At 48.6% G+C, this 22,312-nt stretch overlaps 2 protein-coding genes across 3 annotated transcripts; one reads left to right on the forward strand and one right to left on the reverse strand.

Moving 5' to 3' along the window:
- Positions 1-756: 756 nt before the first annotated feature.
- Positions 757-19,393, forward strand: GALM (galactose mutarotase). Its single transcript, XM_065631680.1, has 8 exons — positions 757-1,055; positions 1,506-1,660; positions 4,672-4,878; positions 6,308-6,389; positions 10,328-10,469; positions 10,568-10,742; positions 11,208-11,319; positions 19,227-19,393. Exons 1-7 carry the CDS (start codon positions 860-862, stop codon positions 11,283-11,285), a joined length of 1,035 nt encoding a protein of 344 aa, XP_065487752.1. The 5' UTR covers positions 757-859; the 3' UTR covers positions 11,286-11,319; positions 19,227-19,393.
- On the reverse strand, positions 15,156-21,246 carry SRSF7 (serine and arginine rich splicing factor 7). 2 transcript variants are annotated; one of them, XM_065631681.1, is made up of 9 exons: positions 21,177-21,246; positions 20,672-20,852; positions 20,353-20,529; positions 19,394-19,468; positions 19,212-19,313; positions 18,832-18,885; positions 16,685-16,729; positions 16,072-16,107; positions 15,156-15,305 (listed from the first exon to the last, which is right to left on the reverse strand). In XM_065631681.1, the coding sequence occupies exons 1-9, from the start codon at positions 21,202-21,204 to the stop codon at positions 15,251-15,253; spliced, it is 753 nt and encodes a 250-aa protein (XP_065487753.1). In that variant the 5' UTR covers positions 21,205-21,246; the 3' UTR covers positions 15,156-15,250. The 2 variants fall into 2 exon arrangements, with proteins under 2 accessions (XP_065487753.1, XP_065487754.1); XM_065631682.1 differs by lacking the exon at positions 19,212-19,313.
- Between the last annotated feature and the right edge of the window lie 1,066 nt (positions 21,247-22,312).

Below are 22,312 nucleotides of genomic sequence, written 5' to 3' on the forward strand. Positions count from 1 at the left end.
AAGTTTCTTCTCATGTTCAGATGGAACCTCTTACGCTTCAGTCAGTACCTGTTGCCCCTCATCCTATCATTGGGCACCACTAAAAAGAGTCTGGTCCCATCCTCTTGACACCCACCCTTGAGATATTTATAAGCATAAATAAGGTCCCCTCTCAGCCTTCTCCAGGCTGAACAGACCCAGCTGTCTCAGTCTCCCCTCATAAGAAAGATGCTCCAGTCCCCTAATCATCTTTGTAGCTCTCCACTGGAGTTTTTCCAATAATTCCTTGTCCTTCTTAAACTGGGGAGCCCAGAACTGGCCGCAGTACTGCAGATGGGCCTCACCAGGGCAGAGCAGAGGCAGAGGATAAATGATCTCCCTTGACCTGCTGGCCACACTCTTCTTAATGCACTCCAGGTACCATTGGCCTTCTTGGCCACAGAGGCACGCTGCTGGCCCATGGTCAACCTCTTGTCCACCAGGACTCCCAGGTGTCCTCCCACAGACCCTTCCCTCCTTCCTCCATCACCCCCAGCCCGGGAGGCCCTGATGGCCACTGCCTTCCGGGGACGTTCCGCGGTTCTCAGGGGACCTGCTTTAGCCGGTGGGTTGGACTAGATGATCTCCAGAGTTCCCTTCCAACCCCAAACATTCTGTGACTGGGTGACTGCCACAGCCCCTCCCCAGCCCCCGCCGCCTCCCTCGGCGGCTGCGCTGGCGGGCCGGGCCAGGGCGGCTCCTGCCCGGCGTGACTCCTCCCAGCCTGGGGCGGCGATCCTGCGGTTGTCGTGGCTGCTCTCTGGACTCGTGTCTGCCGCCGTTGCTTCCGCCTCAGTGCCCTTCTGTGCCGGCGGTGCGGGGGGGCAGGTTTTGGGAAGCAATGGCCGAAGTGAAGAGGGAGGTGTTCGGGCAGATGCCCCGGGAGGAAGGAGGAGGAGTGGTGGAAAAATTCGTGTTAAAGTCGGACAGCGTGAAAGTGGAGATCCTGTCCTTAGGGTGCATAATCGCTGCTCTGGAGACAAAAGGCAGGGATGGAGAGTTTTCAGATGTTGTCCTAGGCTTTGACACTTTGGAAGGTGGGTCTAAATCTGTTTCTTAAAAAAAAATAGGCAATTTAAAAATTATTTTCTGGTTTATTGCCACACTTCATGATCTGCTTCTAAGGGTCCCTCCAAATCATGGGCTGAATAAATACAGCTCCTGCTGCCTGTCCTGTGGTGGGCAGGGAATGGGGCACTGGCGGCTCTGGATTGCCGCTTGGATCAGGTGGCTCTGTGTCACACTAACCGGCAGTGACAGAGGCCTTTTCTGCAAATCTGCAGAGGATAAAAGATCCCATCAGGCTGTTGTAATAAAAGATGCACGTGACTAGTGAGCTGTGTGTCCTGTGAAACGCCGGGACTGCAGTCATCTATTTAGTAGTGGAGGGAAGCAGAGAGAGACACCTCTGAGTCCATAAGCACATCTGAAGACCACCCATTCTGTCCCAATCCTTCCATTTAACTGCATGCTGTTTTTCTGGCCAGGTTACATGGGGAAGCACCCCTACTTCAGTGCTGTTGTGGGCCGTGTTGCCAACAGGATCGCGAAAGGGAGGTTCACCGTGGACGAGAAGGAGTATCAGCTGTTCCTCAACAATGGGCCCAACAGCCTGCATGGAGGAGCCAAGGGATTTGACAAGGTAAAAATCTGGCTGATGGGTCCCGGTGTTCTCTGGCACACAGCCTGTGGGGTTATGGTGGAGGATGTGATGTCTTCAGGAAGAAATTTTTCCTAATATCCAACTTGAGGCCATTTCCACTTGTCCTATCACTTGCTACGTGGGAGAAGAGACCAACACCCTCCATGCTACAACCTCCTTTCAGGTAGTTGCAGACAGCGATCAGGTCTCCCCTCAGCCTCCTTTTCTCCAGGCTGAACAGCCTCAGTTCCCTCAGCTGCTCCTCATCAGACTTGTGCTCCAGGCCCCTCACCAGCTTCGTTGCCCTCCTCTGAACTCTCTCTGCCAGCACCTCAATGTCTTTCTTGTAGTGAAGGGACCCAAACTGAACACAGTATTCAAGGCGCAGCCTCACCAGTGCTGAGTACAGGGGGACAATCACTGCCCTGGTCCTGCTGGCCACACTATTCTTGAAACACAGCAGGAAGTTATTTGCCTTCTTGGCCACCTGGGTACACTGGTGGCTCATATTCAGCCAGCTGTCGACCAACACCCCCAGATCCTTTTCCAGTGACTCTTCTCCAAGCCAAGTGTTGCATGGGGTTGTTATGACTCAAGTGCAGGACCCAGAAGGCTCTACAGAGGGATCTGGACTGGCTGGATTGATGGCCTTGTTGAACCTCATAAAATTGGCCTCAGCCCATCAATCCAGCCGGTCCAGATCCCTGTGTAGAACCTTCATACACTCCAGTAGATCAACACTCCCACCCAGGGTTGCTGTGCTTCTTCTGCATTACGAGCCCTGAGGCCTTGTGAGCCCAATTCTGATGGGGTTGTCCTGGAGCAAGGTGGTGCTCCCGCAGGGCCTGGGTCCGGACGTGGTGGTGAGGATACAGCCTCATGCACAATGGAGGCTCCCGAGGTGCCAGCCACACTGACCTGGAGTGGGTGCTGTAGTTGTCCCAGTGCCAAAGGAAAGCTTCCTGGGGAGCAGTGATCCACAAAGACTCATTCACGCCTGCGGTTTCAAGGCTGTTACCTGCCCATGTTTCCTCCCAGAGTCACAAGGCCCTGGGTTTGCAGAAACTCAGTATCATTGCTGCTTGCTTTTGACAGCTCTCCTGAGCACCGGGAGAACAGGGTGGTGCTGTGGGTTCAGTGCAGTTATTGCATTACCCTCTTCCGTGCTGCTTTCATCCCAGTGACAGCTTACCCCAGGCTCTTGCTCTGACTTACAGCAGTGGGTGACTAGATCAGGCCTGCAAAATGCCCCAGCATCACTGTGTCTCCTCCCCAGCCCTTCCCTGTCACCTCCTGAGACAAAATAACCTTTCCCTTGCCCCAGGGCACTCAACTCTTCCTATCTTCACCCAAGAGCTGCTGCTGAAGTCCAGATACCACCCATGCGCTAACAGTGGTAAGAGCAGCAGAGAATCTCCTCTCTCGAAAGCCTTCCTGGTAACCCTACTGATTGCGTGACAGGCGCACAAGTCTCTGAAGCCTTGGACTTTGTTGGATCAGTTGCATTTTTAACCAGCAAGTAGATGATCCAGCATTTTCCCAGAGGAACTTATGTGGACGTGCTACTGCAGCTGCATTCCCAGGTTAATAATTTGTTTTGTGAAAGGACATTGAGGCTGACGGGGAAAAATTCAGAGTGTCTGGAAAAAAGCTCACTTCTGAGCAGTGCAGTGTGAACTGGCCTCAGATCAAGGTCAAACTCTCCTCAGCAGCCTCTGGAAAAAAGGGAGTACTGGGGATGACTTGGCTGTTGTACCCCTGAAGAGGACAATTTCGTTTAAAATTTATTTATACACCCTGACCCCCTGTGCGCTGGAGCTGAAAACATGCACTCCGTTGCACCCAGGGCTTCCAGGCTGTCTTCTGCAGGCAGGTGATGTGATCTCTTCTGCTTCTTCCCCTTGCTTGCTGAAGGCACCCCAATTTGATGGAGACAAGGCAGCAATACCTTCCCACCAGGGCTTTCTGTCCTCTGGCCACGGGACATGCTTGAGCACCTGCTCAAGATCTCCTGCAGCCAGGTGATGGTCACTGTGCAGAGACCTGTGGTCAGCTCTAACAAAAACAAGATGCGCTGATGCTTGGCTGTGACTGTCTTGGCCATCTTGTGGGTTTTTCCTGATCTTGGAGACCTCGGTGCTGCAGTCAGCCTGTGGTCTGATGACATGGAAGCTTGCAGCCACGCTGCTGGGGAACTGGGGGACTTCAGAAAATAACCCTCTTAGTTTTAAAAATATTGGTATCTGTATGCTTACTGGCCTTTAATAGCCTTTTCTTTTGAATAACTTAAATAGACAGTCACATACAAAACCACAGTGTCCCCACAGCAGTGGCAGCTGCAGTTGAATTCTAGTTGGTGCAGGAGGACCTGCTCGGCAGCCTGGTTATCACATTTGGCACCCTCAGTTATCACATTTGGCACCCTCAGTTCTCACATTTGGTGAAAATGTTGGCTTTTGTCAAGTGCCATGAGTTTGTGATCTCTGCATAGGACATAAAGGGGCCGTCTCAAAAAGTGTTATCTAGTCCCTGCCCCTAGATCTGTCCTCTTTGGTTAGACAGTAACTATCCTTAGGTAGATGCAAAGTTTCAGAGCCTGGGCATCTCACCTCTTGTCACACATCTGTCCTGCAAGGGGGGACACATCTGCTTAGCATCAGATCCGTGGCATGGACAGACCCCCATCAAAGCAAACTCCCTAATTTGTTTGGCTGCTTATTGTAAAACTTGTTCACTGCTGCTGGCCCTGGCTGAACAAAGAGCAAGCTAGTGTTTGTGTTTTCTCATACTTCCCTTTTTCAACAAGGACATACTGGTTTTTAGTCCTTCATAGGGAGAAAAGGATGGTTTGAACTTTTTTTTTTTTTTCTTCTAGGAGTGAGGGCAGGAAAGATGATTGAAAAATTCTTTGGTTTAGTGTATTGTTGCTTGAGTACCTTTTGTCCCTTGGGTCAGGAGAGAAGGGCACCGTGTTTCTCATTACTGTCGCATCCATGGCACGCTCCTTGCAGGTTCTCTGGAGCCCCGAGGTCCTCCCGAATGGCGTCTGCTTCTACCGGCTCAGCCCCGATGGTGAGGAAGGCTACCCAGGTGACCTGAAAGTCTGGGTGACCTACACACTCAGCGGCGGGGAGCTGGCCATCAACTATCGAGCCCAGACCAGCAAGACAACACCCATCAACCTGACAAACCATGCATACTTCAACCTTGCAGGGCAGGTAAGCCTGGAGAGATGAAGCCCATGGAGGGATACTGTGCAGGGGAAGGAAGCCTGGGGACCCATGGGATGATCTGTGGGTTTCCCATGGGGTCATTGGGACCAATATGTTGGTCTGGGGACACAGCAATGGGGGTTGCGTGTATGCATCATGGGCTGCAAGCAGCCAGTGAGCTGGGCCAGGGCTGAATCACATAGACCCCAACTGAGGATGCATTATCCCAGTGCATCATAAACAGAGACAGCCCATCATTAATATTAACTCTCCTTTTGTGTGTAACTGGGGAGTTTCAGTCTCTCCTGGTCCCTTGGGAAGATTACAGAGGAGGTGCAGAACTGGTATGCCCTAGTAATGGACTGGCATTTCTTAGCTGTCTTCTGTTGGCGCTTCTGAGATAACATACTGAACCCTTGCATGGATCATGCAGCTGAGATCAGGACCTGTAGTGCCAGCCCGAGTCAGTGCAGCTCCAAAAAACCTGGGTCAAAATGGGGAGAAGAAACATCATGGAAAGGGGATGTGAGGCAGCCAAGGTTGCAGAGCGGGGCAGTAGCAGGGTGCAGAGGGCTCCCACACACCAGTCCAGTGTCGTGCCAACTAGACAGGCACTGTATTGCAGCTGCATTTTAGTCTCACCCTGTCTATAACTGGGCTTGGAGGAAAAGGATCAGGGAAATAAAATGTTGCTGGGCAGAGCAATGCTGCAGTCATACTTGGCTGTGAGACTAAGACATTTAGAAGTGTTAGTGAGAGACATCCCAGCCCCTCCACGCAGCAGGTCTGCTCAGGCTACTGCCCCGGTAATGGCTGTGCGGTTGTTATTTTACCCTTGGTTTGTCCCCCCGATAGTGCAGTAATATCAACACCTACAGTATGCGACTCAGGCGTGTTTCCAGAAGAACAGGAGACCTTTGGGCATGAAATCGCTGCTCAGATTAGACAGTGATATGCAGGCTCAGTTTTGATCATGCTGCCCTTCCGGCCCAGCAGGTTCCCTGCCAGCATCCCGGAGGCTGTGGGAGAGCAAGAGGAGCACAACCCTTCACACTGCAGGAGATGAGACAGGAGAATGGGTTTCACTTCCCCACACTTGCTTCCTTCCCCTTTTGCTCATCTCTGTGTGCTCAGCAACCAGTGTGTTGTGACTGGTTGATCTGCAGGGTGGTAGTGCTTGGCAAGGTACAAGTTCCTACTGATAGTCTCAGACCTGCAGGATTTACAGCTCCTAGGTCCCATGCAGGTTTTTGCCTCTGCTGGTACCTTTGTCCTGTGCCCAAGGTCAAGGTGGGATGATAGCCAGGAGGTTCCACAGCCACTACCAGATCAGCTGTAGCACCGCCATGGTCAGTCGCTTCCCAGGTGTGCTTAGGGCTGTTGGAATGGTGGAAGGGCTGCAGCAGGAATCCCCGTATTTTGTGTACTCCTGCAGGGTTCACAGGATATCTATGACCATGAGATCTCTATTGAAGCAGATTCCTACCTGCCTGTGGACGACACCAACATCCCTACTGGTGAGTGGCACAAAACCTGTGGCACATGGTGGAGACACTTTTACAGATGAGTGTTTGTGGGTACCAGGGAACCATGCTGCCCAGCAAGGGGAGACACCAGGACCCAGGAGAGCCCAGGCACAGTAGGGTCCTCACCCATGGGCACAGTCCCACAGCACCTGAGCAGAGTGAGCAGAGCTGGATGCTGGTAACAGGGTCCATCACCAGCCCCAGACCTGGAGAGGGCATAGACCAGGATCCATCCAGGGAGTGCAGGCAGGAGCAGCAGGAGATGGGGCCAGAGGCAAGCGGGATGCAAGGCTGCAACTTGAGTCCGAGAGGCACATCCAGGAGACAAGTTACCTATAACACAGAACCAAAGCATGTGCCTCCAGGTCCGTTTGGCCAGCATTTCCCTGCAGGCCAATCCATTGTTCCCAGGGCCATTGTTCCTAACCAGAGAGAATCTCTCAGCACTTCGAGAGCTGGGATTGGCCTGGGGTTTGTCTGCTTTGCTTCCTTCAGCAGTATTCGGCCTTATCATACTTCTCTACTGGGATCTTCCGTGTGATGTCAAGTTGTTACTTCTACAAATCTTATTGCCATAAGATCAGCCAATGCCCAAAGTCCACAGAAAGCAGGAGAGTTCATTTCGTAAGCCTCAGTAAAATGTGGGAGATGCAAGCAGCATGCTCCAGGCACAGGGCTGCTGTTGATAAAAGCGGTGGTACACCAGGACATGGTCAGACTCCCTGATCTGGACGGCAGCTGCCAGGCAGCACGGAGCCCTAGGGCTGCTGGAATCTCTGATGCTTGAGAGCCCAGCATTGCCCTTCCCTGCAAGAGCTGAGCCATCAGTCCCCTCATCAGGATGGGAGAGCTTGCACTTCTGGCTGGGAGGCCAGATAAAACCAACACTTTTCTTTCCTGTCTTTAATGTTCTGCATGGCTAAATGATGAAAGCCAGTTAAGGAAACAGCATGTTTTGCATGCCAAGCAGGTTAATTAAACAAAGGTGGTGTTGCTGCTGTCTTCAGCCTCAGTATGGAGAAGCAAGTTGACAGCCTCTTGTACCCAGTCTTGATTCAGGGGATAACAAGCAGAAGAGAAAACAGGGCTTTCTAGTTGTTGGTTTTTTTTTTTTCCACACCACTTCAACTCTGTTCCTCTCCATAAATGATCAAGCTACTGAATTAAATAATCTGAACAAGCTGGGACAGAGAACATGTTCCCTGTACACACAGGAGAGCCAGCACTGAACCACATGCACTTGACAACGGTCCCACCGCTGACAAGGGGGCATCTTGCTTTGAGTGACTTGATCCAACCCTCCAACCACACTGCGCCAACACCCACTTTTCATTTAGCATAAGTGATTCTGCTGAGGTGCAGTAAGAGTTGACCTAATTTCAAAATTAATCTGATACCAAGTTTTATTGTTTTTAAGAAAGAAAAGCATTGTTTTAAAAAAAAGCAGCTGTGTTTGGCTTAAGTTTTGAAAAAATCTAAAATAGATTAAAATAATCAAAAAAGCAGGCTTCTAGATTTGCTGCTAAGTGATGGCTCTTTGTCCAGCTGGACAGGCTTAGAGGAATGGAGGCCTTTGGGGTGTGATGCTGAGCCGTGGCAGGCGAGGGAGGTGACATGGTGCCATGCTGGAGGTCTCGGGAAGACATAGTAGCCACAATGGAGCGCTGTGCAGCCAGTCTGGGGCATCAAGGCTGTGCTCCTGAGTGCAACTAGCATCGACAGGAGAGAAACTGGCTGGGGGGTGAGATGTGTGCCCAAGGGGTGTGTGAGGTGCGTTCTGGTAAGCAGAGGCTTGCTGAGCTCTGCTGGAAATGGCAGGTGTGTTTCCCTGATGCTCTTGCAGGGCTGCTTTGCTGAGTGCAGCTTCTGATTTCAGGAGGGAGAGGAAGAGAGGCTTAAGAGGCTTTAAAAGGAAAAAAAAAAAAAAGGCAAGAAAGCTTTATAGCTCAGCTGCCTGCTAAAACCAGAGTTAGTCTGTGTTCATGAACCAAAACCGCTGTGCATGCATGCATTGGCTTGTGCCTGGAGGATTGGGTCTCCCAGTCCAGCTGGATTTTGCTCAGCTTGATGTCATGCCTGGGCTCAGGCTGGGAAGAGCTTAAGGCCATACCAAACCTCTGCGTTGCTTCTCCCCACTGCTTTCACCGTGGAGCTGTTTCACATCTTAATTGCGGCTGGCTTGCTGCCCCTGCTTTTTGCAGTTCTATCTTGGTGTTTTGTGTAAATGTGGCCATTGAAACTGGTAAAACTTCTTTATTTTAGCCTTGGGGTGAAGATGAGATATGTGTGACTATCACAGGCTGAGCCCTTGCATGCGATGGCTGCTGTATTTTACGTGAGGGCCTAAATCAATGTGGTTTATTTTTTTTCAAGGTGTTTTTCCACCTCACAGCTGAAATCAGTAAATGTGCTCCTTTTAGATAGGATCAGAAGCCACAGAACTGTGCTGATGTCAGGTGTAGACTGATGTTTCTCAAGGTTTGCAGAGCAGAACTGGTGCAGAGCTGCAGCCCAGCTGGTCTCTGCAGCAAGCAGAGTGCAGCGCATGGGGCCGGCAGCGGGGCCGGGATGTCCGCGCCACTGTCCCCAACACTGGCAGCTGCCTGCTGACCCTTGGAAACCTCCCCCTTTAGAGAGAGGTAGAAAAATGTGACTTGAGGGAAAAATCTCCTTCCCTGTCCTTCCTTTCTCAGCTTCTCCATGCAACACCCCTTGCCTTTGGATTGGGCTAGCTGTGTTTTGCGCTGTGTTTAGTATGTCTTAGGGTTGTTCTCACTGCAAGAGCTTTATCACAGGATGCTATGTCCCCACATCAGGTCTTATAAAAAGACTTGAGAGAAAATGCTGGTTTTATGGTCTTAAACCTTTTTTCCCTGAAACAATGCTCTGAGGCAGGAGGGGACCAGTCCCAGTATACAGCCCATTTTCACCATTTCGGCAGGTGGGCCACCTCTATGGCCATCTCATCAATGTTTTTTCAGAGATCTGGGAGGATATATGTATATAAATTTTATGCATATATAAATATTAATAGCTAACAAGTTTTGAGTTATGTTGATTGGCTTCTATAGTTACATATACAACACCCCTCCTTCATTTTCTGGCTCCTTGCTTTGCTTTGTGTTGGCTCAGCACAGCAGTGTTGCCAGGGGCTGCCACCTCAGCTGGGTGACGAGGTGGTGATGTCCCAGCCCAAGTCACAGTGGCCACAAGGCAGATTGCTCAAAGTGGGGCATCACAATGAGACAAGGATCACGAAAATGCTTAAACCCCTTGCCTCACCAAAGCGAGGGATGTCAGCCCTTGAGGGAGGTGATTCTGTCCCTCTGTTCTGCTCTGGTGAGACCTCACCTGGAGTCCTGTGTCCAGCTCTGGAGCCCTGAGTACAGGAAAAACATGGAGCTCTTGGAGGGGGGCCAGAGGAGGCCACAGAAATGGTCAGAGGGCTGGAACAGCTCTGCTGTGAGAACAGGCTGAGAGAGTTGGGGTTGGTCAGCCTGGAGAAGAGGAGGCTCCGGGGAGACCTTATTGTGGCCTTTCAGTACTTAAAAGGGAGAGACTCTTTAGCAGGGCGTGTTGTGACAGGACAAGGAGTAATGGTTTTGAACTAAAGGAGGGGAGATTCAGGTTAGACATGAGGAAGAAATTTTTTCCAATGAGGGTGGTGAAACACTGGCACAGGTTGCCCAGAGAGGTGGTAGATGCCCCATCTCTGGAAACATTCAAGGTCAGGCTGGATGGGGCTCTGAGCAACCTGATCTAGTTGAAGATGTCCCTGCTCATGGCAGGAGAGTTGGACTAGATGACATTTGAGGGTTCCTTCCAACCCAAACTATTCTATGATTCTATGAACCCTGCATAGGGGCCAGCACCACAGGTGTTTGCTGGCATGTGGGTGAGTGGCTGACACTGCTGTCCTCCTTGCCCAGGGGAAGTGGCCGCGGTGCAGGGCACCAGCTTTGATCTCCGGCAGCCTGTGATCCTGGGGAAGCATTTGCAAAAGTTTCACCTGGATGGCTTCGACCACAACTTCTGCCTGCAGCAGGTGCAGACTCGACGCCTTGTGGGCAGGTAGGCTGGGACCCTGTCAGGAGTCCCCCAATCATGGAGCCACAAGGTGCCTGTTTGGTCCGCCTCTTGGCATCCTCCAGCAGCATTACCCCCCACAGGGCTCACCACCCGCCCACTGGCAGGGCCATGGAGGTTCACACCACCCAGCCTGGCATCCAGTTTTACACCGGGAACTTCCTGGATGGCTCCTTGAAGGGCAAAGGCACTGTTACGTACCCCAAGCACTCAGCTTTCTGCCTGGAAACCCAGAACTGGCCTGATGCTGTTAACAAGGTGAGCTGTCCCCCCTGCGGCATGGGACCACACCTCCCTCACCCTGCCATGTCTCTAGGGCGTTAAATATGTGAATGGAATCTGTTTGGTGAGGGGACACTTTGTAGACACCAGAACTGAGGCATGCACAGGTCACAGCATCCTGCAGCATTCGGTGGGGGTCGGCCAGTGCAGTGGGGACTGGTCCCACACAGCCCAGCTTCCCAAGGAGCCAAGTCTAGAGCAGAAGGTCCCACCAGGGCCTTGACACATCCTCCCCACAGGGGCTGAACTCAACCTGGGGAGGACTCACGCACTCAGCCAGCTGGCAAGTAACTGGCGATGAAACACTGCTGCAGGAAATACCCAGGGGATCTGCAGGACGCTGCCTCAGGAAGGCCAAGGGGATGCGGCTGTGCCCTCATCACCCTTTCTGGTCCCATGGTATGTGCTCGCAGTCCCTGACATGCTGCTGCCTCTCCCCAGCCCCAGTTCCCCAATGCCCTGCTCCGGCCAGGCGAGGAGTACAACCACACCACATGGTTCGTCTTCAGCACCACTTAAGGAAAGGGGATGCTGACTCCTACCACCGAGAGGGGTAAGTGCCTCTAGCACGTTAGCCAGAAATACTGCTGGGTGCCTAATGGCACTTTCAAACCATCCTGGGTGATGCATCCCATTTGGGAACTTTTTTCCTCCTCTGTGATTTTCACCTGTGGCTTCTGGTCGCTTTAACTTCTATCACCACCTCTGCCACTATCTGGTCTGTGCAAAGGTCACACTCTCTGTCCAGCCTCACCCTGAGCATTAGATTTTGTTTCGCAGTAAAAATGCACTGAATACGCCTTGTTTAAGGACATGGTATGTTGCAGGTCAAAATATAGCAGGCAAATATTGATAATCTTCATGTGGATCTTGGGGAAGGCTGATAAAATTGTGTTTTTTCATTACAATATGAGCTATTCCCAGCAATATGCTCTGAGCTGCACTGGCTGCTGCTCTCTCCCTGCCACTGACCTGTCCCACAGCTCAGTGTCAGCTCATCAAAGGGTGCCCTGCCCTTCCCATGCTGGACAACAGGGCAGCCCTTGCGGCCAGAGCCACCAGGTCTGACAGCAGTATTGCAGTGGCACAGGTACACAGTGGTCACCCGGAATAGTTTTGTGGAAGACAGTGTGCTGGGATTATCGCAGCTGGCTGACCTGGCTCCTCTGGCTTAACTCCTATTTTGAAGCCAGCAGCGAGAGCTGCACAAGAGCAGAGGGACCTGTGGGTCCTGGTGGACAACAGGGTGAACATGAACCAGCAATGTGGCCTTGTGGCCAAGACGACCAATGGTACCTGGGGTGAGTTAGGAAGAGTGTGACCAGCAGGTCGAGGGAGGTGCTCCTCCCCCTCTGCTCTGCCCTGGTGAGGCCCATCTGCAGTACTGTGTCCAGCTCTGGGCTCCCCAGGTTAAGAAGAACAAGGAATTACTGGAGAGAGTCCTGCGGAGGGCTACAAAGATGTTTAGGGATCTGCAGCATCTTTCTTATGAGGGGAGACTGAGACAACTGGGTCGGTTCAGCCTGGAGAAGGCTGAGAGGTGTCTTATTTATGTTTATAAATATTGCAAGGGTGGGTGTCAAGAGGATGGGACCAGACTCTTTTCAGTGGTGTCCAACAATAACATAGGAGGTTCCATCTGAATATGAGGAGAAACTTCTTTACTTTGAGAGTGACAGAGCACTGGACAGGGAGATGGCAGGGCCATCATATTAGGAAGCTGGCACCCGTCTCCCCAGGGACAGAGGGGTAGCCAGCCTTTGGGCCAGGCACCCTGTGTGAGACGCCGCAGCCTGACTCTCGCTTTCTCCTGCCACACTGCTGCCGAAGGGGCTGCACAAATCCTGGCTTCCTTGGCTGCATTGCTGCGGGAATTCTCTTGCCCCCAGTGGAAATGCCTGGCCATTGGGCTCGCAAATGTGGCAGACCCATCACAGTCATTTCTGCCACCTTGTCCCCCTAAACGAGCACCCTGCTACTCTCCTGTGGTGCCCCAACTGCATGGACATGCACAGTGGTCACACATTATGCGGCTGCAGTTCATACTGTGTAAGGGCTGGTATCATTTGGAGAATAACACCCAGCTTATCCAAGCTTGGTAAGTGCTGGGTTGCAAACCTGGGGTGGAAGCACAGTCACCCCTGTGAGTTTTGCCCATTGCTCTAGAGACCTCGAGTACTTGTGCCCTTGCCCTCCACCCTCAGCCAGGCTGCTCAGGTACACACACCCTGCCCAGAGGTGCAGGGCCCAGGGGCACAGCAGCAGCAGTCACACAAACACACCCTTGTCCAGGCATCAAAAGTTCATAAACCCTGTGTGGGATTTTTGGTGAAACCCTGCCAAACTCTGGTGAGAGCTGGAGCTGCACAGCCTGTTCAAAGGATGACTCCTGCAACACAGCCACCCTCCGTTTTGGTCACCACAGCAGATTTGCCACTGCTCCCTCTCTGCCCCTCAGAAGTGCTGGTGGTCCTTTGCAGTGGCCACAGCCATGGGCATGGCCACCCCCACCATGGGCAGGGCCACCAGGCAGGCATGGCCCTGCCTTCTGGCTCAGGTTCTCACTGCTAAGCCTGGGTTTAGAGGAACCCAGGCTCCTCCACTCCGTGTTCCACAGTGTCCCTGGGTACTGAAAAACAGGTACCAGTACAGCTGTTGTGTTAGTCTGCAGGTTTATTGTGGAGCAGGTTTGCCTTAGGAGGACAGAAGAGAAAAAAGGTGATGAAATGCCAGAGCAGCAGTGTAGGTGTGCCTCTCACCAGCTACGCTAGAAACTGGGCAGGTGATGCACAACCCATAAATGTTCCAAACACAAGTCACGGGATTTGGGTATTTCTCCTAAATCACTGCAGGGCCACATGTGTCACTCTCTGCTCTCCCAGTGTGGCAACGGTGGAATTCAATGGATATTGCCAGAATACTGATCATTGCACCCAACACATGAAACACTAAGGTCGCGGTAGTGCCCAAGCACCACAGCAATTGGGAGTCAGCCTCACCAGATAGTGGTATAGCATGACCTTATGTGCAGAATCTGGACTACTTACTCATATGATGAAAAAGCTCCATGAAGTCATTAATAAGAAACCTGTTTTTTGAAAATCACCAGTTACCCAAGGTGTGACTGAAGTTCCCCTTGTAATTTTTTTTTCATTTAAGATGCTCTGCTGTGGTTTACATGTTGGAAGAAAACTGCCATGACAGATGTCATAAGAAGCTGAAACAGGCCTCGCTTTCCGTTTCAGTGCTTGTTTAATGCCAAAATTGGCCTTTATTTCTGCTAGACATCCCATTGCACTAAAAAAATATTTTTCTCCTCTGCCTACCAGTTTGTTTGCTCAGTCTAACAGTTTCCAGTCCTTTGCTGTGATCTGTGTCAACAAAGGACCTTATCATGCAATTCTTGAGTACAGAATGAGGACAAACACAGAGTTTGACATACCTATACACAAATAATTAATCCTGCATGTGTGTAAGAAATAAGTCTAATTCAACAAAATCATCTCCAGGATCTGGGCTGCTTTAAAACCATACCAATTTTTCATGAAGCAGGTTAGAATTCCTGAGGTCAGCTGTGAGAATCTTTGAGGAAAGTTTGAGTGAGCTGCAGAAAGGCTAATAACAGCTTGCTCTTGCTTCTCACACATTTTCCTAAGGTCCATCACAAAGTAGGTCAGAAGACCTGATGTCTTCCCCCAAAAAAGGAAAACATGCCTTGAGACATTTTAAGAAGTTTTTTTTATATTAATAGCCTAAAGAACTAAAAAAAGCAACAAGCAAACATAGCAATCACCAAGTTATTAATGACTTATACTACGTTTAAAGGCTTCTGCAGATGTTATTCCTTTAAAAGATGTCAGTGTTTTGAATAAAAGCTCATCCTTAAATTTTTGGGCATCTGATACCACAACTAGTCAAACACCAGAGTAAGCTTTGCCAAATTAAGGAGAAAAATGAATGCCCACTAAATATCATAAAGGAATAAGACGGGCATATGCATATTTTTAGACATCTGCAGGCAGAGATGGATTTTAAACTCCTTTTCAAAGAAAGCAGAAACTGATCCTTTCACCAAAGACTATTAAACAATAAATGCAAAAAGTGACTAGTTTGAGAAGACCCAGATATTAGTCATTCCCATTTTAGACATTTTTGATCCATGTTACATGGCACAGTTAAAATTACCCAAATACTAACAGAAGCAGCAGGATTACTACAGAGAAGTTTTAGTTAAAAATACACATTTTATTTCAATGTGCCAATAAAAAAGTCCCACATTTTCATATCACAGGAAGTTAATTCATACAATAAAAAGAGACCTGTGCTAGTCTATTGGTGTGACTAACTCAGAAGACCCAGATCATGCCAAATTTTAGTTGATATACTCTTCTATCTACATTCTTACATTTACAAAGACACCACAAAATCCCTTATAATAATGTAAGCAAAATAACTTTCTTCCTAAAAGATTAACATCATTAACTTCAATCCATTCTTTCAGGACTTGCACTTCTTTGAGGGCTTCCTGATGGTGAACGACTGAAAGGAAAACAATCCACAGTTAACATTTCAGTAGTCATTTGCAATTCACAAATACAGGAAAAAGCAACAGACACCTAGACCACTCTGGCACCCTTTAAGCACTGCTTGTTAATAAAATAACCAATCACTATTGACAAAGTTAATGGGTCGATGATTTATTTTTAGAGATAATACATTTATTTTATTTTTCACATTTTTGCATTTGTCTGCTGTTATTTTTGGTAATACAACTTAAATGTGATCATTGTAACTAGGGAAAAGAATGCTGCTGATTCTGTGACATACACACACAGATATTTACCAATTTATTGGGGAAAAAAATATTTACTGCTGTTACTCGGATTATAAGTCTCAATCTTCCATTCCTGACTGCTATGCCAAGTTACTCCACACTATTAATCCCAAATCTCACTGTAGTTTTTAATAACTCAGAGCTAATTCTCATCTTTATTCTGTGCTTTTAAGCTCACCAGTAGAAAGGCTCCGTGCAATAAAACTGTTAGTGAACTAAAATGAACACAGGAGCAGACAAAGGCAAGATGTAACACTGCTACATAACCAGTATCCCGAGGAATTATTACCACATATAAGTTACCAGATATAAAACCACAATCACAACATTATTTTTGTCAAAGATATCTTGGCAAAATACCTTTCCAGTATTTTCCTACAAGCAGCAGTCAAACTCCTCAGCAGAGATCACTGCAGATACTAAAATGCCAGCTCTATGGAGTCTACGTTATTAGTAGGGAGATCAACATACCTTCTCTTTGGAGATGGTGATCGGGACTTTGACCGACTGTCAAAACAGAATATCATCAATGCAGCTTAAAGTTCACATGGAACTTTTAGATATTAAAAAAAATAAGCATCTTAGACAGCAATGGAATTATTATGGGAATCTAGCCAGAAGCTCTTCAAAACAGCAAAGTTTTCAAATCAACTTTGACATGGATTCTCAATTCACTTAGCGTGGAGATTAATTTTAAGGAACTGTCTTCAGTAAACAGGAAAACAAGGGGTGGTACTGAGGTGAGGCTTTAAGAAAGAAACATCACAGATTCCTGCTGTTTTATCAACAACATAATAAGGCTGAAGCTCTTTATATGATGGATACAAAAATGTAACAAACTGAGCACAAAACCACAAAAAAATCAGTACTACAGGACACTACAAACAGTTAATGAAAACAAAGAGATGGTAAGGAACATATTCCAAATAGCTGCAGGGGAAATTTTATAATCTCAGTCATACTGCAAACAGATTAGCTGGGCACCCATGTTTGGGGGATTTTTTTCTAAAAGACCAGGCTCTGTTCATCATGCAAACGCAATACTGAATTCTAGATACTACTGCAGGTTTATCTCTATACTTACCTCTTAGCCGGTGAGCCAGATTTTGATCTGCCATGAGACCTAGACCTAAAACAAGAAGAAAAAACACAGCTCAGCAGGGAAGCTGATAGCATGCATGTTCTTACATTTGAGACAGCAAGATTTGCACTAAACGTGTAAGAACTCTCATGTTGGATAGAATCCTGCAAGTTTCCAGGGCTTTTCTGGGAAAGTTTTACGAAAAAACTTTAAAAATGGATACTGCACGTGTTGCTCTGTCCCTGGCTGATGACTGGTGTTTGCAGATGCAAGTCGCAGGAATACATAAACAATCCAAATCCTGACCAGTATTTTCATTAAGCTAGTAAAAAGCCATGCTCTAAACTTGAAAGTTTTATTAGGCCTGAGTGATACCCCTATAGTTGAAACTGGCTACAGGCAGCATGTGCCTCCAAATATCTTCTCCTCAGTGCACTTCATCTTATATATGCACTTGCTGGAAGTATTTTTTAAAATCTGTCTCAACCCTTGTGAAAAGACTGTTAAAAATGTGTCTTTAAGACTGCTGCACCATAAGAACACTAATACTGCCTAAAAGAATAACTGAAATTTTTAGGAAGTGTTCTACTACCAAAGGAAGTGTTCTACTTTCCACATCAACTTCCAGATGCACACTTTGACACTGTCAAACCAGCAAGCATCATGTAATGCTTCTTTAGTCTGTCTTCCTTACGAATGAAGAGCTCGTCTCTGGATGCAATGCATTGCTTTGATTCTTCTCTAAAGAAATCATCTTTCAATTGCCTCATGTGGAAGCTTAACAGTAACTTCATCAGAGTTAAGTACCGATAATTTGCCACTTCTCTGTACTTGTATGTCTATAATTTCCTCTGCCTCAGTCAGTTAATCTCTACTTACAATGAAAGGTGTCACACAATAGAGTCTAGAAATTTCACTAACAGCATCCTTTACACTGCAGAAAACCCTCCTGGTACTATAAAAAGAAAACAATGGTGGTAAAAACAAGATGTTTTTCTCTTTGAGAGCCTGCTGACTGTAGCTGATTTCTGCTCCTCACTGATAGTGAGCAGTGATGAGCCACGATTAAGTCACATTGGAACAACTGGTGTTAAGAGTCAACAATTTTAGCAACAGGTGGAAAGAGCATACCTGGATCAGTCAAGGGCATTGCTCTGCTGCCTCAGGGAATTTCCCTTCTCTTCTTACTAGCTTCTGGATGGCTTCTGAGAGTTTCTGCTTTTAACCAAGCCATCTTCTGGTCTCCCATCTCACCATTCCCTAAAAACTCCTGTCATTACTTGCTGCTCCACTCTCAGAAAATGCCACCACCACCTTTCAGCACTGAATCTCCCATCTTCAGCTGTAGGCTTTTCAACTTGCTGCCTTCAGCTAAAGCTTTCTTTTTTTGTGTGTTTTCATGGTTGAGTATTATTTATTTCAAAGACCAGCCATCAAACCAGAATGGGAGGCCCATGAACAGGCTGGGGTACCTGGACCAGTACCATCTTCTTCACAGCAGAACTTCAATTTACTCTTGTTCTCCTACAACATCAATCAACCTATGTCAGCCACGCTGCCTTGCCAAGGTTGTACAAAGCACAAGCTGCACTTACTATGGAAGGACCAAACTACAACTTAACAAATAACATCTTGTGTTCTTTTAAAATGTGATCGTCACTCTTATGGCACATTTGTTGGTACAAAATAATTCTGACAGGTGTTTATCTAAAATTTAATTCGGTTTCTGCAGACTGACACCGTGTTACTCAAAAGAGCTGGAAACAGCTGTAACGCTGGTGGCCCAAGTAAGCCCGTCATGACTTGCCTGGATATACACAGTAATGCTTTAACACACTACCAGAAGAGTCTCCTGATTTCTCCGACAAATAATGAGAAGAATCCACAATCTCGTGTACTACACAAAGACGAAGAAAAAAAATCTTTATGATTAATTCCAAATGTGTTTGCTATGCTAGCTGTTAATGCAATCTGATCAAAACAATACTTGTGATGACAATCGGGACCTAGATATCAGTGATATGTAAAACAATGAAAAGAGAAAGAACTGTCTTTTGCACTGCTTTTTAAAATGACAGACCCCTAAGTTAGTGGAGAGAAAACACAGCTTTTTCTGAAAATATAAACAGCTATCATGGAAGAGATCTTACCTGCTTCGGGGCCATGTAACAGATCTGGATCTAGATCTGGATCTCGATCTAGATCTGAAATTTAAAAAATTAAGACGAATTAAAACAAAGTAGTCAACTCGACCAGAAGTGATGACAATTACAGCATTACTTAGATTAATGTCTACATGTTCAACTTAAAACCTACAAGATCATTAGACATTTTCTCAAAACTAATTGTATCACCATGCCTGTAAATCCAACTAGGATTATCAGATACTTTTTGAAGCACACTAAAGTAAATTTCTAGATGTCAACACCTTTTGCAATCTGCTATCGAATACCTTTTTGAATCCCTTAACTAAAATGAAAATAACAACAAAACCAAATGACACAACCTATTGAAAATTACTAATAATTACCTTGATCTCTTTAAGGAACCCGATCGGGACCGGTGAGGAGACACAGACCTAGACCTACGAGGAGAAACGGACCGCGACCTGCGGTAGGAACCTGACCTGGATCTGCAAAGAAGCCAGTTAAGAAGTTGCACAGGCATGACTTTTTCTAAGCAAAAAGGAATAAAAGACAAACTTAAACACACCTCCTACCACGACTCCGACTACGTGACCGAGAATACCTTCTGCCTCGGGACCTTGAACGGGATCTAGACCGGGACCTGGTTTTAGGTTAGAGAAAACAGGTATCAGGAAACAGCTGCAGAAATCGGTACACGTGAGGCCCTGCTGAAGTCAAAACTGATTTCAGACAACTAAAGAACTAGCATCTGTCAGTTGGAAAAAATCTCTGGGCCTACTTGTCTTGAGCATTTTACTACCTAGAAAAATGTTAAAAGCTGAATTACATTGCAGAATTACATTAGAATAGAAAACACTGTAATGCGTATTTAAAATAAACCTTGCAAGTTTGCAGGTCGACCCTCTTTGGCCCAAGGTCTAGCAGATCTAGACGATCTAGAAGTATCTATAGCCGATCGCTGCATCTAGGTGTTCTCTTCAATCTAACGACGATCAAACTGACAGCCCAATGAGCCAGGGTGAGGCTTGATTGACGCAAGAAGATTTTTCTAGGTGGGAATGTGGTCAATCTGGTGTTCCTCTTTCTAAACCGGAAGGGGCCCCCAATTGAAAGCCAAATTTACTGTTACGGCGATCACCGTCTCAAATTTTCTGCCCTTAAAGAATAAGGTGAAGCTACGTGTAGATGGCTCGAGGGGATCTGGCCTCTTATGCTGATCACCTCAAGGTCTAGGAGGATCTTAAGTGTCGGATTTGCAAGGCGCCTCAGCATGAAATCTTAAGGCTCGTGACATTCTGAATCAAGGCGACTGACTCAAACGAAGAAACCTGAAAGGTTTTGACCAGGTTGATTATTAAGATATTAACATTTGATAGAAATAGCAACAAATTGTAATATAAACCTATACATTTATTCTAGCGTTAAAGTTTAAAGAAAACTGGTGTAACATTCTGTTCTTTGCTAACAAGAGCTACACAAAACTGAACTGGTGAAGCAACCCAGCCACCCTGGCCCCACACGTACCTGCTCCTCCTTCGGCGACTATAGCGGTGACAATCGTAAGCATAGTGGCCTTTCTCACCACACTCGTAGCACCTGTCATTAGGGTCAAAGGGGCGCCGTGCAGGAGGCCTGTCGTAACGGGAGCGACGAGGCATCCCGGTCGACACTTCCACTCTAACCCTGGAGCCACATATCACCCTGCAACAAGTCCATGATGGCTGCAAGTTAATTGCTACTGTTCATGGCAGAACCACAAAAAGGCGAAGAATCAGAGAGAAAACCCCGATTCTCTCTGTTCTCTTACAACCGGCGGTAGCAAACATGTGAAATGCACACATACTTCCCATCAAGTCCACGGACAGCGTCCTCAGCATCCCTCGGGTCTTCAAACTCCACGAAGGCAAACCCCGGCGGGTTCCTCGCGATCCACACGGTTCTCAGGGGCCCGTAGTAGCTGAAGGCTCTCTCCAGCTCGCCTTTGCCCGCGCCCGTGCCCAGGTTCCCCACGTACACCTTGGTCTCTGCCGGGAGCGAAGCCGCCGTCAGCGCCAGGCCGGGCCCGCACGGGGTCGGCGCCCCCGCCCACCCCGGGGGCCGCCATCTTGTCCGCGCGGCCCGCTCCCGCCTTCACCACGAGCGGCCGCACGCGCGGGCGCACCCCCTTCCCTACGGCCGCTGACGCAAAATGGCGGCGGCAGCGGCGGCGGCGGCAACGGCCGCCTCGCCGTCCTTCTCCCTTACACGCCGGCCACTCCGCTCCCCGCGGTAATCATCCCTTCCGCAAAGCTCCCTCGACCTGCCCTCCGCGCAGCCGCCCGCCACTTGCGGCACTCCCGGGAACTCACCGCCTCCATAACGGCCGTAACGCGACATCCTAACGGCTCCGCCAAACGCCTCCCCGCGCGCACGCGCCGCCACCCGCGCCTGCTCTGTCGCCTCCTATCTCTCCTCCCCTAGGCGGCGCGCGCCTGCGGCTTGAGGCGGCGCGCATGCGCGCGGGGCGGCGGCGCGCGTCGGGGACAGCGCGGGCAGTGGGGCGCCGGTTGCCACGGCGACGGTAGGGTGCGGCCGGCGGCGCCTGAGGCGGGCGGGGGAGCGCGGGATGGGTCCCCGCGCCCGTCGTGGCCTCGGGGGGCGCCCGGTAAGGGCTGCGCCAGCGGAGGGAGCTCCCGGCAGCGGCCCGCGGGGAGGGATCGGGATCGCGGCGGGAAGGAGCCCCCGGAGCGGAGGGCAGCAGCGCCTGAGAAGGAACGTTCTCCCGGGGCGGCGAGAAGCACCTCAGGCTTGGGCCGACCCTCCCGCTTGGGAGGGCGGTGCAGCGGTACCAGCGGAGCTGAATTTACGGCTTGATCTGTGCCAGGAGCAGCCACTAGTGTAGTTACTTGAGTTGGGAGCGGTGCCGCTCTGGGTGACCGTGGGTGAGGTTAAATTTACGCTGGGAGAGCTGCAGTAACCCCTCACAATAGTGAGCTGTATCTATCAGATACGGCTTAGATGACAGGATTTAAAAAAATACTTAAGGGCTTCGTGGTTCAGAGCAATTAAATACCTACAGTGGCAACAATGAGGAAAAAATCCATTAGAGACCGAGACTAGCAAGAATGAAAAACGAAGATGTTTGGAGTATTTTGCTCGAAAGGGACTTTGAATACACCACCCTCCGGTCTGTGATCCACAAGGGGACCCCTTAGGAAGCTGTTAGACTGCAAACAAGTAAAATGTGCTATGCATATAAATATATAAACCAAACCACATTCCTTCTTTCCACTACTTTTTTTTTTTTTTCAAATAGAAGCTTTCTGATTGTGTTCTTCGCTCTTATAGTGAAAACAATTAGATTTGCTAAACTGTGCTTTCTAATTAACTGAAAGAAGACAGCTAAATAGAGTGTGATAAACTGTTCATAAATAATCCCCATAGCACTGTGGAAGTTGAATTGAAACTTCAGATAAACAAAAAAATGAAATTACCTCCTTAAGCC

The sequence above is a fragment of the Caloenas nicobarica genome, chromosome 3, assembly GCF_036013445.1.
Source record: "Caloenas nicobarica isolate bCalNic1 chromosome 3, bCalNic1.hap1, whole genome shotgun sequence".
NCBI classification, from domain to species: Eukaryota; Metazoa; Chordata; class Aves; order Columbiformes; family Columbidae; genus Caloenas; species Caloenas nicobarica.

Coding starts and splice junctions, on each gene's coding strand:
- GALM (XM_065631680.1), top strand. CDS start 860: ATGGCCGAAGTGAAGAGGGAGGTGTTCGGGCAGATGCCCCGGGAGGAA. Junction 1,056..1,505: donor AGGCTTTGACACTTTGGAAG/GTGGGTCTAAAT, acceptor TTTTCTGGCCAG/GTTACATGGGGAAGCACCCC. Junction 10,743..11,207: donor GGCCTGATGCTGTTAACAAG/GTGAGCTGTCCC, acceptor GCCTCTCCCCAG/CCCCAGTTCCCCAATGCCCT.
- SRSF7 (XM_065631681.1), bottom strand. CDS start 21,204: ATGTCGCGTTACGGCCGTTATGGAGGCG. Junction 20,853..21,176: donor TTACGGCCGTTATGGAGGCG/GTGAGTTCCCGG, acceptor CGCTCCCGGCAG/AGACCAAGGTGTACGTGGGG. Junction 19,469..20,352: donor AGTCGCCGAAGGAGGAGCAG/GTACGTGTGGGG, acceptor ACCTAAAACCAG/GTCCCGGTCTAGATCCCGTT.